This window comes from Enhydra lutris, unplaced genomic scaffold (assembly GCF_002288905.1).
Source record: "Enhydra lutris kenyoni isolate GAN:26980312 unplaced genomic scaffold, ASM228890v2 scaffoldscaffold24, whole genome shotgun sequence".
Classification (NCBI taxonomy): Eukaryota; Metazoa; Chordata; class Mammalia; order Carnivora; family Mustelidae; genus Enhydra; species Enhydra lutris.
In genome coordinates, this window is record NW_019154108.1 from 21,989,076 (window position 1) to 22,004,963 (window position 15,888).

At 40.4% G+C, this 15,888-nt stretch overlaps 1 protein-coding gene across 1 annotated transcript in view; it reads left to right on the plus strand.

Moving 5' to 3' along the window:
• The first annotated feature begins 4,720 nt into the window (after positions 1 to 4,720).
• Positions 4,721 to 15,888, plus strand: part of LOC111150656 (proteoglycan 4) — a 17,880-nt gene continuing 6,712 nt past the window's right edge. The window contains 7 exon segments of the mRNA XM_022508152.1: positions 4,721 to 4,834; positions 5,414 to 5,512; positions 8,281 to 8,403; positions 9,695 to 9,814; positions 12,515 to 12,661; positions 13,239 to 13,358; positions 14,825 to 15,850. Of these exon segments, the coding sequence (XP_022363860.1) occupies positions 5,440 to 5,512; positions 8,281 to 8,403; positions 9,695 to 9,814; positions 12,515 to 12,661; positions 13,239 to 13,358; positions 14,825 to 15,850 (1,609 nt within the window). The 5' untranslated portion in view covers positions 4,721 to 4,834; positions 5,414 to 5,439.

The following is a 15,888-nucleotide window of genomic DNA, read 5'->3' on the forward strand; positions in this document are numbered from 1 at the left end:
TGCCTCCTCCTTTCCACATATTACTTAAGCTATTGGTTTAAATGTCAGGCTTCCCGACCAAAAACTCTTAGGGACCAGAGGCTCTGCCTTGCACATCAATGTAATCTATGTATCTCCAGCAATTTACATAAGAGCTGACATGTAGTGAGCACTGTTTGCTCATCAAAAGAACTGAATGAATGAACAAATAAACCAATGAACTTTAATGCTCAAAACATTCAGTAGAGGCAACACATCTAAGTTTGTGCACGGCTCAACATTCATCTTGTATCCTGTGTTCCTGCTAAATTAATTTTTTATAGCTTTTTGTGGATTCCTTAGGATTTTCTGCATGTACATTTATGTCATTTGCAAGTAAAAAAAGTTTACTTCTCTCTTTCTAATATCAGTGGTTTATTACTTCACATTGTTGTGTCCAAATCAACTTTTAGAATACAATCCCTTAAGTATTTGGGAATTTCATAAGATTTCTATGTTAGGGTAATATCCAAGTTGGTGTAATGAAAAGACCCCAAATTAGAGTTTTCCAAATAAAATGAAGATTTATTTCCTCGTATGCACCTCTCTTGAGTAGTTCTGGGAAAGGGAGTGCCTGTGTGTTCCATAAATGGTACTATTCCCTAGGCTGCCATCCTGGTCTGCGGGATCCAGACTGGTCTCTGAAAAGAGGAAAACAGGAAGTCCAGATGAAGCGATTTTCTGTTAGGAAAGTAGGGGGGAGTTGCGCCTATCTCTTCTAGTCACATTCCACGGGAGAAAATGCAGTCACCAGGCCACAGTAACTGAAGAGGAAGCTGGGCCATGTAATCTCTAGCTGGGCAGGTAGAAAAAGGTAGAAACACTCGGGAGCAATTATCAGACAATTATCAGCACTCTTCAAGAGCAAGTGCAGTAGGGGCGCCTGGGTGACTCAATGGGTTGAGCCTCTGCCTTCGGCTCAGGTCATGATCTCGGGGTCCTGGGATCGAGCCCCTCATTGGGCTCTCTGCTCAGCGGGGAGCCTGCTTCTCCCTCTCTCTCTCTGCCTGCCTTTCTGTCTACTTGTGATCTCTCTCTCTCTCTCTGTCAAATAAATGAATAAAATCTTAAAAAAAAAAAAAGAGCAAGTGCAGTAATACTTTTCTTACCTATTGTAAACTTGGATTAACATCCGAAAAGAAAACCACACCCCTTTTCAGTATGCGGAAATGCCATGAGCAGAACAGACAGAGCAAGTCTCCAAATCCTGGTGACTATTCCATAGGAGAGGAGAGCGAGTGACTCCACTTCTAGAATGCTCTAACAGCATTGCGAGCAAAATTAGGGTAATAAAAAGCAAGCTTGCGTCTGTGGTTTTCCCCTGGCATGCTGGAGTTTTTCCTAGGCTGCTGCTGGAAGAAAATGAAACACATCAAAGATGTGGAAAGATGGGAGGAAGCCATGAGGAACAGACGCACCGGCTACGGGGCGAAGTGACAGCTAACGGCAGGGATGGAGACGGAACACAGCAAGAAGAAAGCACAACAGTCTGGGATCATTTAATGCAGAGCATATATCCCTAAGCACCCCTGAGTGTTTTCTGAAGGCCTCGCTGTGTGGCTGCCAGCTCCCGCCAAGTGATGTTTGTGAGGACGGACTGTGTGGCGGTCCTCTCTAGAAGATGAGGATAGGATCCCGTATTACGTCGTTTCCATCTCTCTTTCCTCTCCTCTCCCCAATACCCCTTACCGGAAACCAACCTTAGGATAATTTTTGTGCCAGTTAAATGAGACGTAAGCGAATGCTTTAAAAAAAAAAAATAGCTTTAATGAGAAAAAAAAATCTCAATGGGGGTCCCTATAACCTAATGAAATGATTGCTATGTGATCAGGAAGAAAGGTTAAATGCATTTAGTACAGTTTATAAAGATATAGTTAGTAGATAAAATTAAAATGCTTTCAAGTCCCAAGGGCAAGCTTTACTTATCCAGATAGCCTCCTTACCCAATAGAATTATGAAAATCAGGTATTGATAGGTTAAGCCTCGGGAACTTGGCATTTAATAAAGGTTTTCATTCTTTTCCATGCTTTATTATGCAGAGAAAACATAGTTGATGAAAATGTGTTAATGGATATGTTTAGAGTAATGATGATTGGTCATCACTGTGTGTGTGTGTGTTTTGCTTTATTTGTTAGTTTCCAACTTCAGAATAAAACCTGGGCTGAAGAGCAAGTGTTTCTGGAGCAGATTTTTCGATCAAGTTAAGAATGTCATTTGCTGTCATTTCAAGAATTTGTCCAAAGGAGAAAAGTGATAGTGCCGAGAGCTCTAAAAGGCAATAACGAGAAAGCAATTTATATTTTAAGAATATGTGTCTGTGTGTATGTGTGTTTCTGATATTCTTGGTATCCTCAGCATTTTGAGCAAATAACAAGGGAACACTCTATGGAAAGTCTGACTTATAAAAGCTACAAAGCTTCTGGCTTCCCCCCTTGGCCTCAGGAAAGCGAAAAATGAAGAGAATTGGGTTCAGTTCCACCCAACAGGATCTTTCGTAGGTCTACTCTACTGATTAGTGATTTTAAGTAGCAGAAAGCATCTTTAGCCAGCTTCAGCCTCAGAGGGGGGTCTGGCATAACAACATAGAGCAAGGAGGCATCTGGGTCTCGGGAAGAAGGAGCCAGCAAGACTGGAAAGCTGGCAGAGCTCTGTCCGCCTCTCGCTGCATGACTCCTTCCTGCATTTGCACCTCTCGGTTCTCAAGGATTTTCTCTGCTTCTTCAGACAGAAGACAAAGTTGACCTGTTATAGGTCTACCTAGACAGACTTGTCATGTCTGAATCACAATTCCAAATTTCCAGGGTAGGAAAACATAGTGGCCCAGTTTATTTGAGGTTTCTATCAGCTCTGGTGGGTGTGGTGAAATCACATGTGTTGAAGTGGCTACAAGGGAAAATCCCCTAAAGATGGAGAGGTGGTTCCCAAAGGAAGGAGATGATTTAGAAGTGAGCAGTCTCTAGACTGTCCTCTTACATTATATATTTAGCCCAGAATAAGCATTGTGGGAACAAAAGAGATGCTTATAATCTGTCTTAACAAAGGCCACAATCTCAAAAACCCACATATATAATGAGGGAGTAAAAGTTACTAGTATGATTAAGGACTGAGTAATGGCTTTGACCAAAAGGGACTGGATATAGCAGAGACACGAGGGAACTTTATTTTTTTATTTAAATTCAATTTAATTAACATATATTATTTGTTTCAGAGGTAGAATTTAGTGATTCATCAGTTGCATACAACACCCAGTGCTCATTACTTCAAGTGCCCTCCTTAATGCCCACTGCCCACTTACCCCATCCCCCCACCTGCCTCTCCTCCAGCAACCCTCAGTTTGTAGAATCATGGGGGAACTTGCAATGAAAGGACATTGGTTCAAATCTTAGCTCTGGCTCCTACTCCTTATATATCCTCAACAGGTCAGAGATTTTTCATTTGTGGCCTTCATTTTGTTTGTAAACTGTGGAGGATTCTATTTTACTTAAAGACATTTTGTGATACTTACACAAAGTACCTACCAAATATCTACTACGCAGTGGACGACAGCTGTTTGGTTGGACGAGCACATGGTAAGACCCAGAACCTCGGTAAAACACTAGACTACATGTTGGCAATGGAAGGAAGGCACAGGCATTGGTTGTCCTTGGGGAAACCACAGTCTGTGGCCATCGGAGTGGGCAAGAGATAAACAGATAATTGCCGTGAAAGGCAGTACCTTTGTTGACTATGATTCTGGAGGTGACTGGAGTTGATCTGGGAAGGTTTCAGGAGGGTAGTATGACACAAGCTAGGCCTTTATCAGGTAGATAGGATTTTTTTTTTCCTTAAAGATTTATTCATTTATTTTAGAGAGAGAGAGAGAGAGAGCATAAGCACACATGTGCGGGGCTGAGGGAGAAGAGAGAGAACCTCAAGCAGACTCCACGCTGAGTGCAGAGTCTGATGAGGGGCTCAATCCCACGCCCCTGAAGTCATAACCTGAGCCAAAACCAAGGTCAGGCACCTAACCGACCGTGCCACCCAGGGGTCCTGGGAGATAGGATTCTAACAGGAACATTTCTTATCAAACTGAGGTAAAACCTTGAACAGAGTTGACTTAGCTCTGCAAGATGAGAGTTGACATTTTCTGGGGTAAGGAAGCTAAATTAGTAATTTCAAAGACCATTCCCAAATGCTGCTGTGCTTAAATAAAGGGGGTAAAGGAGAAATCTACACTTTTGAAGCAGGGTTTTTCTTGGTAAAGGAAGCTAGGAAATCCACAGAGCGGACCATCCACCTCTGGGCAATTAGAGCATATTTTCGGTGCTCAGTGAAAATGCAAACACTCAAGAAACATATATTTGGTTTAATTGTGTAAGTTAAGAAAATTTACGCCACAAATGAACAGTAGGTAAGTTTCAAAATCACCCTTTGTTAGATTTAGCTGTGGCGGGGGTGGTGGGGGAGGATAAAAAAAGGAAGGGACAGCAGCGTTTGACTACTCTGACATTGGTGCTTTGATATGCTGGTCAAGACTTGCCAGGACTATTTATCATCTCAGAACAATTTGTTCATTTCACTCAGAAATTAGAAGTGTGTTTTGGCCAATAATTCTAAATTTATTTTGTAGTAGTCATTTTTCTTAATGGAAGTGTTTTCCAGATGTTGCCTAAGTCTAGCTGTCTGGGCCCTCTTCCAACAAATGAGGAAAGTTTGATTTCATAGGTTGTCACTGTTGATTCTGTCTAACCTTTGGACTAATTGGTTCATCCCAATTTATTTGCACTGATATATAAGACTTCCAGGACACTGGAAAAACTCATTATTGCTTTTACGGGTAAGTGTCAAAGTTAACTTGCTTCATGGAATTAAATGTGTTTTCAATTCAATAGGGATATGTTTTAGTCAAGGGGTTTGAAAAAGGTTTATAAGGATAGGAGTAGGAAAGTTTTGAAAAGGACCACAGCGTGGCAGTACACCTGTTGGAAGCTCACAGATTTGAATGGAGAGTTAAGGGAAAGTTGGAATGGTCACTTCTGTGTTTGTCAAATTACATTTTACTGAAGCTGGTTCTTTTTTTTCCCAAGCTGGGATTTAAACCTTGCACTGTAAGTATATGCTGTAATTTAAATAGTGTTGAAATCAGGCTGTTTTCCATTTGGGGGGATTCAAAAGTATTAAAGTGGTCGGTAACATGATCGAGATGGTGACTTAATGATTTTTTCTGCATAAGATTAAGTCTAATGGCCAAATATTTGTGATAGAACTAAGGCTGATCATTTTTAAAAGTCTTGTTTCAAGAGTGGGATGGTTTTATCATTAAATCTCCTTTTAAAAAATATTGACAGTAAGTAACACAGACATAAACTAGTGGTGAGATTAAAGAGCAGTTTTGATACTTTTCTTTTCTTTTCAGTGAGGGCTCGGTACCTGGAAACAGCCATGGAGTGGAAAATACTTCCCATATACTTGCTGCTACTTTCTGTTTTCTTGATTCAGCAAGTTTCTTCTCAAGGTACCTTGACCATCAAAGAGATGTTTATTTAACAGCTGCTGCTAATCATTCTGTGTTGACCATTATGACAACAAAAGAAATAGATTTCTAAAGACATGTATTTGTTTGAGCTTAATGTACAATTTTAAAATTATGTGAAGCAGATGTGGTATATTTATAAGCATTTTGGAATTCTCAGGTTTTTCTGATGTCTTATGAAATCTTTTAAGTTTTGAGTTTTCCTGTAGAATAATTTTTGTGCTCTTTATTTTTATGGTTCTTCCAAAATTTCAACAAAATACAGACACAGGATACACCTATGCTAGTGTGATAGAGTATCATTAGATGAACTGAAAAGAACAATGTTGAAATAACATGTAATTTTCACTTCCATGTATGATAAATTTAACTAGTCTTTTACATCACATAAATTATTGATGATTTATCATGACATCATGTAGAATTAGGTATCATGTAACAATGAACATTTACAAAGTTTCAAATGGCCTTGTATTAATCTTGAAAGTTCTGTCTTTCTTATAAGAACTAGTCATCCAGATATGGACTTCCACTCCCATACATATCATCTTATATATTATATAATATATATTTATATATATATTATATAATTATATATATAATATATATATATATATAGTATATATTATGACATTGAACTATTCAGTCAGTCCTGGATGAACAGTCCTTGCTACTCATTTTTGAGAATGTGAAGATAAATTCAAGGCAGTCACCTTAGCCCAAGTCTCTAACATGCGATCAAAGTTGATGAGTGACAATAATACCAAGCGTTGGATTTTGTTTCCTTTTTTTTTTTTTTTTTTTTTGATTAGCAAAACAGAAGAAAAGAAAAATCAAGGTGCGGGATTATTATGGTGAAATTATATTTATAAAATAGGCACTTCCAGGAAAATAGTTAAAATTCCCACCAGCCTAAGCATGAGAGATAACTGCCTGCCATGGACATAGTTTCAGAATCACTTAGATAAGATGGAAAAACACATGAAAGCAGACGTGAATATTTAATAAGGAATGATGGCCACCATGTATCTCTAGACTCCTCTGCTCTCTCGTGATGTATTATTAGGCTCACAACACTGAGAGCATTTCCTAAGCTACCTTTCCTCTGTAGTAAGATCAATTGTTCTCTAAAATGCTTTTACTTTCCTTTAAATGAGTGAATTTAAAATTAATTAAAATTAACAACAATAAATGGATAAAAGTCATTTAATCTATGAAAATAATTGCACTTCCTATAAAGGTAACTGATGTCCTATTTCAGAAATCTGCTAACTACAAAAGGATAACCTTTAATGTTGTGTTTGTTGTCTGCTTGTCTTGCCTTCTCAACCTCTTCTCATTCTTTTTCCTTTATATATATAATATATGTATTTATATACATACACTATATATGCATTGTATCGTGCACATATGTATGCAAAAAGTTGTGAAGTTGACCTAACATTTACTATTTTCTTTGTACACGAAGACTTAAACTTCCCCGGATCATTATTTTGAGATTTCTCCAGTGTGGTTCAGCTTCCCCGAATGGCTTTAGGACAATGCACCTGACAGTTTCCATTCCAGAGATGGATTCCATTGTCACATTTTTGTGGTTATTCTCTCAGGAAGGTGTTTTCCAAGTGCTTCTTTTTTTTTTTTTTAAGATTATATTTATTTATTTGACAGAGATCACAAGTGCAGAGAGGCAGGCAGAGAGAGAGAGGAAGGGAAGCAGGCTCCCTGCTGAGCAGAGCCCATGCAGGGCTTGATCCCAGGACCCTGAGATCATGACCTGAGCCGAAGGCAGAGGCTTTAACCCACTGAGCCACCCAGGCACCCCTTCCAAGTGATTCTTAAAAATACATTTGAGGATCCTTACACTTTTGTTTGTATTTTCATTTTGTTTTACCCAGAATAACTTTGACCTTTATACTCAAGCCCAGGTGCTAATTGAACAGTTAACCTATTTTGTACTCGCTGTAGTTGTGGTTGGAAGCATGTGACTTCCTCAGCATTTAAAGAAAGAGGTTATCCTCACGAATGAAAAGAAGAGGAAGCCTAGGGAAGTTGTTGCTGGCATGATCATCTTGCTTTAAACTCAACACGAGAGATGAGAAACAATGTGATTGGGTAGACAAAGTGTGGGCTTTAGAATCAGAGATTTCAGAGTTCAGATTCTAGGTGACCATATAGTGTACTATCCAAATCAGGACACTTCTGAGAGTGAAAGAATTCAATATGAATACTTAATAGGTATTAATTGACCTGTAATACATATATCCTAGAAGTCTTAACTGGGTGTCCCGCTGGTTATTAAAGTCTCTGTGTTTCAACTTCCTTATCTCTCAAAAGAGGCTACTAATACTCTCCTGGTAACATTTTTATAAACATGAGAGAGAACATATGACTTAGTGCCCAGCACAGAGAGGCTGAATAAAGGTCAACTAGTCCTCCTCTGTGGCTGCCTCAGGAGAGCCGTAGCTGTCCCCCTTTCCCCCAGGAATGTCACCCACTTTTTGCAAAACTGTTAACTTTGCCTAATTTTCAAAAGTGTATTTACCTTCTCACTCAGTGAAGCATAAAGTGGCATGATCAAGGTCATGTCAGCAATCAGGCTAAGGTCCTCTGGACCCATTGCTACCCATCATTCTCGACCTTTTCCAAAGGATAAAACTCTCCCTCGCCAAGTGGCTTTATCCCCCTCATGAGGTCTCTTCCTTCTGGGGACGCGGTTTGGCCATGTTTACACTAGTGTTGTGTAATTTTAGATTTACCGAGCTGTGCAGGGAGATGTGGGGAAGGGTATTCTAGAGAAGCCACCTGCAACTGTGATTATAACTGTCAACACTACATGGAGTGCTGCCCTGATTTCAAGAAAGTCTGCACCGTGGGTAAGTCCGGACAGCTAGTGTCTCCCCCGTCTCGTCACACTGTTCCGGGAGTCCCCTCGCACCTCCTTGCTGCGCTGTTTCCACACTCTTGTGCTTCTTTTTGCTCCAGTGCCTTTCCCTTCCTCGCATCCATGTTGCAGTGTGCTGTACCTAAGGATGGTATCAAAAGTTGTGCCTCCGGAGGGTGGGGAAGGGGGGGGAGGGCGGGGAAGGGGGGGAAGGGCGGGGAGGGGATCCTGGAAATCCGTCAGGTGCACAAGGTTCTTGACTAGTCCCAAGCAAAATGTCTTCTTTTAAATAGAGAATACTGTGACTCTGGAGTCATTAAGTAGATAGCAGTGAGTAATTACTCACGACCAATCAGAGATGTAATTGCTTTGTGTTGGGGTTCTTCGAGTTTCATCAAAAGAATCCATGCATATAAAATAAGCTTATCTACTGTTGGGCTTTTTGATAGGAGAATGTTCTAGAGTACCTGAAAAAGGGCTCTTTAAATATGAAGCATGCGTGTTTCATGAGGAATTTCAATTAGAACCCAAAGGCTCTGAATTGTAAAGTACGAGTGGTATTTCCCTTGAACACATTTTGGATCATTTTTTTTTAACACAGGGATGTTTCATCTCCAACTTTTGAAAATTGCAATTAAAAGTGGTTCAGAGTTACGTTCACTTTAGAATTTGCACATGAAGTTGATAAATATATTGCTGTACAGTTATGTGTCCTATAAGGTAATCATTTCAAAGAGGCCTTGGTAAGTGTGTTTCTAGCCAAGGCTTGTTTTGACATGAGCATGCATAATTCATGCCGTGGAATTAGGCTGAAATCTTTCAACTCTTGCTCAGTTTGTCAGATAAAAGTCTCTGCATTTTATAAATGATTTTTGAGCCTAAACAGGGACTCACCTATGTTAAGTCAGCTCTTTGGAATATTGTTGTGAGGTCCGTCCAAAAGTTCCTTTAATAAACATCTATTACAAAGTGGTGGTGCGAGGAGGAGGGTGGAAGGATTCCATGTGAAGGGTTCCCACCTTCCCATCGTGCATATGTGAAATGACTGAGACAGCACTGGGGTGTCTCTTGGAGCCTTGGAGGGCGAGTAAAGTTTCTCTGAGTCATCATATTTCTTTCCTGACTTCTCTACTCGGAAAACCACCTGTTTTCCAAATTCCAAATGAAAGACTCAGAAATACACTTCTGGAACTCTAGTCGGCTCTCAGTTAGGAAATGGCGATGAGAACGTGGGGGTGGCTGCACAATTAGTAATCCGTAATGTTTTGTTTTGCTCTGGGTAGAGCTTTCCTGTAAAGGCCGCTGCTTCGAGTCCTTCGCAAGAGGGAGGGAGTGTGACTGTGACTCAGATTGTAAGAAGTATGGCAAGTGCTGTCCTGATTATGAGAATTTTTGTGGAAAAGGTAAGCATCATGGTGCCAATCAGTGTCTCTCAGCATCTCTCTATGCCGCAAACCTGCACATCTGCCTTAGCATCGCTGATGATGTCTAATGTGCACTCCACCTAGGGACTTGCTTTTACTAACAGCCATTTCGTTTTAATTTTGCTTCACCAAGAATGAATTAAAGAAGGAAAGCCTCTTCCGACACAGCACTGCCTGGCTCCGCCAGGCTCCAGGAGAGCCAGAGATGACTGGTTAAGGAACAGAGAGGATAGGGGCTGAGTGGACGTGCTTCTTCCTCCAGTGTGGTCTGATTTCAGGTGAAGTCAATGGTAACAAGCTCACTCAGGGACTTCTTGTCTCATCCTAATGGTGCTGACCCCACAAAGTCAGTGGTGCTTTGAGCTAGCTGTATTTTTGGCTTTAGTGTTTTTGAGTGTATATTGAATATATATTGAATATATATTGAATATATATTGAATAGTGTATATTGACAGAACAACACTTTCAGTTTCTCTCTAAACTAGTCAGTTTAGGAGTTAAAGACATTAAATTTATAGGCAAATCTATCAAGTTGTTAACCTTCTGTTGTACGTGTCTTCTCATCTCTGCAGTCCATTGTCATCTCAGTCTAAATCCCTCTGTGTCATAGAGTCAATAAAAAGGGATATTGTTCCATTTTAAAATGCTCTTCTCTGGTTTTAGGTTCTAAAGGAATACTCTGAGAGTATAACAAAACTCTTCAGAGTTTCCCCCAAAAATAAATAAATAAATAAAAATACAAAAAACCCCCCCAAAACGAATTCCTTTCTTTTACCAAATGTTTGCTCTTAAATTCTCCTTTAAAACAATATTTGTGGAGGTAAAGGTGAAAATAAGCACTGCTTGCATAATATCATTTTATTTAAACAAGGCTGTAATCCTGCTTCTTTTGAACAGTGGAGAAATAGGGTAAAAAAATGTTAATCAGCATAGTTGAGGGCTATTTCTTAACTGTTCAATGTTTTCATTGGACAGCATTCCAGAAATGATGGAGACTACACCCATATAATCAAAAACTTGGAGTGCAGAGTTCCTGCAGCTCTCAGATGGATCTTATGATGAAGGATACATATTTGCTCAGTGCCATGATAATTGTTTTGGCTGTGAGACAAAAAAAACTAAGACTTTATTTTGGGCAGAGGATGGGTGGGGAGGGAGGATAGTTAGAGAGTGATGAAGCATTGCAAGGACATGTTAATAAAGACAATGCTTTATGCCACCAGGTGGTGGGTCAGATTACCTGAGGCTTACGTGCAACAGAAAAATTGATGGTCATGCTTCATTTACAGAATTCACAAAGACAGGGTTTCCACTGAAAAGGATGGAACCACCCAGAGCTTCACTACTTCGTTTTTTTTTTTTTAGAGTTTATTTATTTATTTGACAAAGAGAGAGAGAGAGATCACAAGTAGGCAGAGAGGCAGAGAGAGAGGGGGAAGCAGGCTCCCTGCTGAGCAGAGATCCCGAAGTGGGGCTCGATCCCAGGACCCTGAGATCATGACCTGAGCCGAAGGCGCCCCACTACTTCATTTTTTTTTGAAATAGCAACCAAACTATCTTACCAGTCACCCCTTAGTTGTTTCAGGTTTGCTATAGATACTATTTATAGGCATCTATGTATCCCCAAATTTTAACTTTTCAAGAACTGAAGAAATGTAGGTGAGAAAACAGTCCGAGAGGTTGTTTGGCTCAAGATCACTAGCTAGTATGGCAGAACTGGTTCTTAAATTGAGCTCTTTGGTGGGGGAGGCAGAGGAAGGAGTGTGGTCGTCAGCTCCTGGAGATTGCATTGGCCAGAGTTCCTAGGGGACATTCCACAAGAGCAGCGAGATTTATCAGGACTCTCTACTCAAAGTGTCCCCACTGTTCTCTGCTTTCTTATCTTTCAGAAGTCCTTCTCCTTTTCCTCTGATTCCTAACAATCAAAACATGTCCCGTGCCTTCTCTTCTAGACATAAAAAGGGTAGGCAGGCGGGAGAGAAAAGGTTTCAAAGATGCACACCGAACCACTGACGGTTGTTTAACTTGGGGAAGGGCCACAGATTTTGAGAAAGGCATAATGTGAAGGTGTGAACTTTTTTCAAGAGTAACTATTCATGTAGATCTTTTGTAATTAAAAAAAAAAAAGGTGAATTGGCATCATTTGATTTAAATGAATATGAAAACAGGACAAATGTAATTATTATATTCCTCTTCCTGAGAGCACAAATACCTGTTGTTCGCAAGCAGTTATTACTTCCATCAACACAAAAACTGGCAGAAGAGATGGAACTGAGAGAGTCAAGTATGTTTTAGGCCAGGAAATACCTTCAGAAATCATAATCTGAATAAACATCTCAATTTGCAGACAAGAAAATGAAGTTCAAGAGGGAGTTAGCTCATTTGCTCAAGGTCAGGAGAGTAGCACCCTGCAGGTCTAAGACTGGAATTCAGGTTTTCTGACCCTTTCTGAGCCTTTGCCCTTTGTCATAACTTACAACAATTTCAGAACCAATATTTCCTAGCAGTGCATCTTTAGAATTCATCGCTTTGGAGTAACTAGTGTTAGGCTAAGAGCCTGCCTACGCTGGTTTTCACCAGCATTGATTCTTGAAGCCAGGTGCATCGGTGCCTTCCACAGTTAAGAGTTACTGACGAATGTCTACAGGATGTTAATCCACCTGTCTTGCTTGGCCTCAGTGCATAATCCCACATCACCATCTTCAAAGACTGCACCTCCACCTCCGGGAGCATCTCAAACCATCAAATCAACAACCAAACGTTCACCCAAAGCGCCAAACAAGAAGAAGACTAAGAAAGTGATAGAGTCAGAGGAAATAACAGAAGGTAGGAAGATGGCAGATGTCATGAAAGGTTTTGAGAGGGACTGAGCTGTAGGTGGACTAGTTTTTTGTAAGACTCTTCACAGAATAAGGGAATCATGTGAGTCATGAAGGGCTCATTACACTTTTAAAAATGTGTTTTTAAGTTAAAGTTTAAGCCAAATTATAAGCCCTCAGCTGTTTATTTTTCTTTAACCAAATTATAAACCATCAGCTATTTATTTTTCTTATAACTGAACCCAGCATGGGTGTAGGTTAAAAAAATCAGAAGAAACACAGCTCACTGGGGGAAAAAAAAAATATCCCAGGCGATTTTCTGCAGAATAATTAGATTCTGTGAGAGAGGGGAAAGTTGAGAGAAAGTAAAATAGTTATATTACTAGTATCTACGATGAGCTTAGCTACCATACTTTTTAACTGACAAAAGAAGAGTTGATCATATTACTGATAAAACAGGGAGGTTTGTAGCTCAGTAAACATTATTTCTTGCTGTATTTGGACTGGAGGTTTTCTTTCTTTCTTTTTTTTTTTTTTGCTTTAAATTACAGTTGGTGTGATCAACCTTTTTATTTGATTTATAGAACATTCTGTTTCTGAAAATCAAGAGTCTTCCTCCTCTTCCTCTTCCTCTTCAACTATTCGGAAAATCAAGTCTTCCAAAAATTCAGCTGCTAATAAAGAATTAAAGAAGAAACCCAAAGGTTTGAGCATTGATAAAGATCAAAGACTATATCAATGCCATATTAATAATAGTTACCTAAAGGCAATGTGTGTTAGAACAATGATTTGAGGACATTTCAGTACTTGGGGCATGTATAGATTTGTAAAAATTATTGTAGAAGATACTATTGAGAACTTCCTTTAGGAAATTAGTGCAAAGCAGCTAAGAAACCATTCTTTAAACAAAGGATAAGAAGATGCTAGAGCGGCAGCTCTGGAACCACAGATGACACCAGAGATGTTCGGTTTGGGTTTTTGAGTTTAATTCCTGTCCACCTGATCCATTTTTCTTTCTTCTTCTCTCTTATTCCTAATGTTATTTTTCCTTTAATTTTTACTTATTTTGCAAACATTTATATGCTGCTTTAAGTGCTTTAGAATGTTAATCCATTAAAGTTTCATATGAATCTCTGGGAAAGCCAGTATTATTATCCACATTTTACAGCTCCTTTTTATTATTTTTCTAATTAAATAATGTGTCATTCTGGCTGAATTTTTTTTTTTTTGGTAGTAGAGAATGTACTATGGATTAGGCTATTACCTTCTGAAAAGAGATTCCCTTTGTTCTGCTTTTCATTAGTTCTTGAAATTCTAAAATATATTCTCTTTCTCCAGGAAATACTGAATTTTGGATACTGGAGTTTTGAAGAACTCCATTTCCTGGGTGGTTATTTCCCCTGAAGCCTTTTCTTTGGCTCAATACCCAAATACATAGTCTTTGAATCATCCAGAGAGTCTTGAACACCACAGAAGTGCAGTCCATGTTTGCTAAATGGAACTCATCTCAGTGATGAGCTCATGATATGCTCTTTGGACTCTGAAATTCACCTGTGGGGCAGCTGCTGTGAGAAATCCTGTTAAACAGGATTTCTTTTGCTGCCATGGCATCCTAATCTCCTCTCTGTATCCCCTGGTGGGCTGCTGAATTTTAGGTGTGCCCAGGAAGAGAGCCAACAACCATGCGTGTGGACACAGAGCTCAGTAGGGACCATTGGAGTGACTGGAGCAGACTCCTGGGGTGTAGTTGTAGAGGCCTCTGAGGCAACTGGTGCGGTGAATTTACAAGATGTTGGAACTAGGTTTCCAGGGGGGCAGATGGGTCACTGAGCAATGTGAAGTAAGAGGAGTGGAGAAAGTGAGGGGCTAAGAGCATTCATATAGAGATGACTTGGTGTTGTTGATCATGTTGGTAATTTCCAAGTTGCTACTTGTTTCTCTCCATTAATTGTACAGACTTTAACTTGTGCTTTTCACTCCTTCTCATTAATTCCCCAAAATAGCCCAATCAGATTAAGTTCAGTAGTCACCATTTTAAAATAAATTAATAGACATATTATTGGTTAGCAGTTTGCTTGGGATACACAGCTAGTTGATAAGGATGGGATCTTTAGGTCACTATTGAAAAGAAAACTACTCAAAAATAAAAGATGTGTATATTTTTTTCTAGTAACAGATAACAAGAAGGAAAAAACTCCTAAAAAGAAACCTACCCCAGAACCACCAGTTGTAAATAAAGCTGGAAGTGGACTGGATAGCGGTGACATCAAGCTCACCCCAACTCCTGACACTCCTACTACCCAAAGCAATAAAGTTACCACATCTCCCAAGATTACAACAGGCAAACCAATAAATCCTAAACCCAGTCTTCCACCTCATTCTGATCCATCCAAAGAGACACCTTCAAAACCTAATAAAGAGACAATAGCTGAAACTAAAGAGATTTCTTTAACAAAAAAAGAGACTTCAAGTGGAACAAAAGAGAAGACTGTTTCAACTAAAGAGACACGAAGTGCAGAGAAAACACCTGCTGAAGATTTTGTACCCACATCCGAAGCTCCTGTTAAATCTACACCCAAAGCTGAAACTACAACCAAATCCCCTGTTCCCCCCACCACCACGGAGCCTACACCCTCTACTACCAAGGAGCCTGAACCCACTACTCCCAAAAAGCCTGTACCCACTACCACCAAAGAGCCCACACCCACTACTCCTAAGGAGCCTGCACCCACTACCACCAAAGAGCCTGAACCCACCACCACCAAGGAGCCTGAACCCACCACCCCTAAGAAGCCTGCACCTACCACTCCTAAGGAGCCTGCACCTACCACTCCTAAGGAGCCTGCACCCACTACCACCAAAGAACCTGCACCCTCCACCCCCAAGGAGCCTGCACCCACTACCACCAAAGAGCCTGTACCCACAGTCCCCAAAGAACCTGCACCCACTACGACCAAGGAGCCTGAACCCACCACCACTAAGGATGAACCCACCACCCCTAAGGAGCCTGCACCTACCACCACCAAGGAGCCGACACCCACCACCCCTAAGAAGCCTGCACCTACCACTCCTAAGGAGCCTGCACCCACTACCACCAAAGAACCTGCACCCTCCACTCCCAAGGAGCCTGCACCCACTACCACCAAAGAGCCTGTACCCACAGTCCCCAAAGAACCTGCACCCACTACGACCAAGGAGCCTGAACCCACCACCACTAAGGATGAACCCACCACC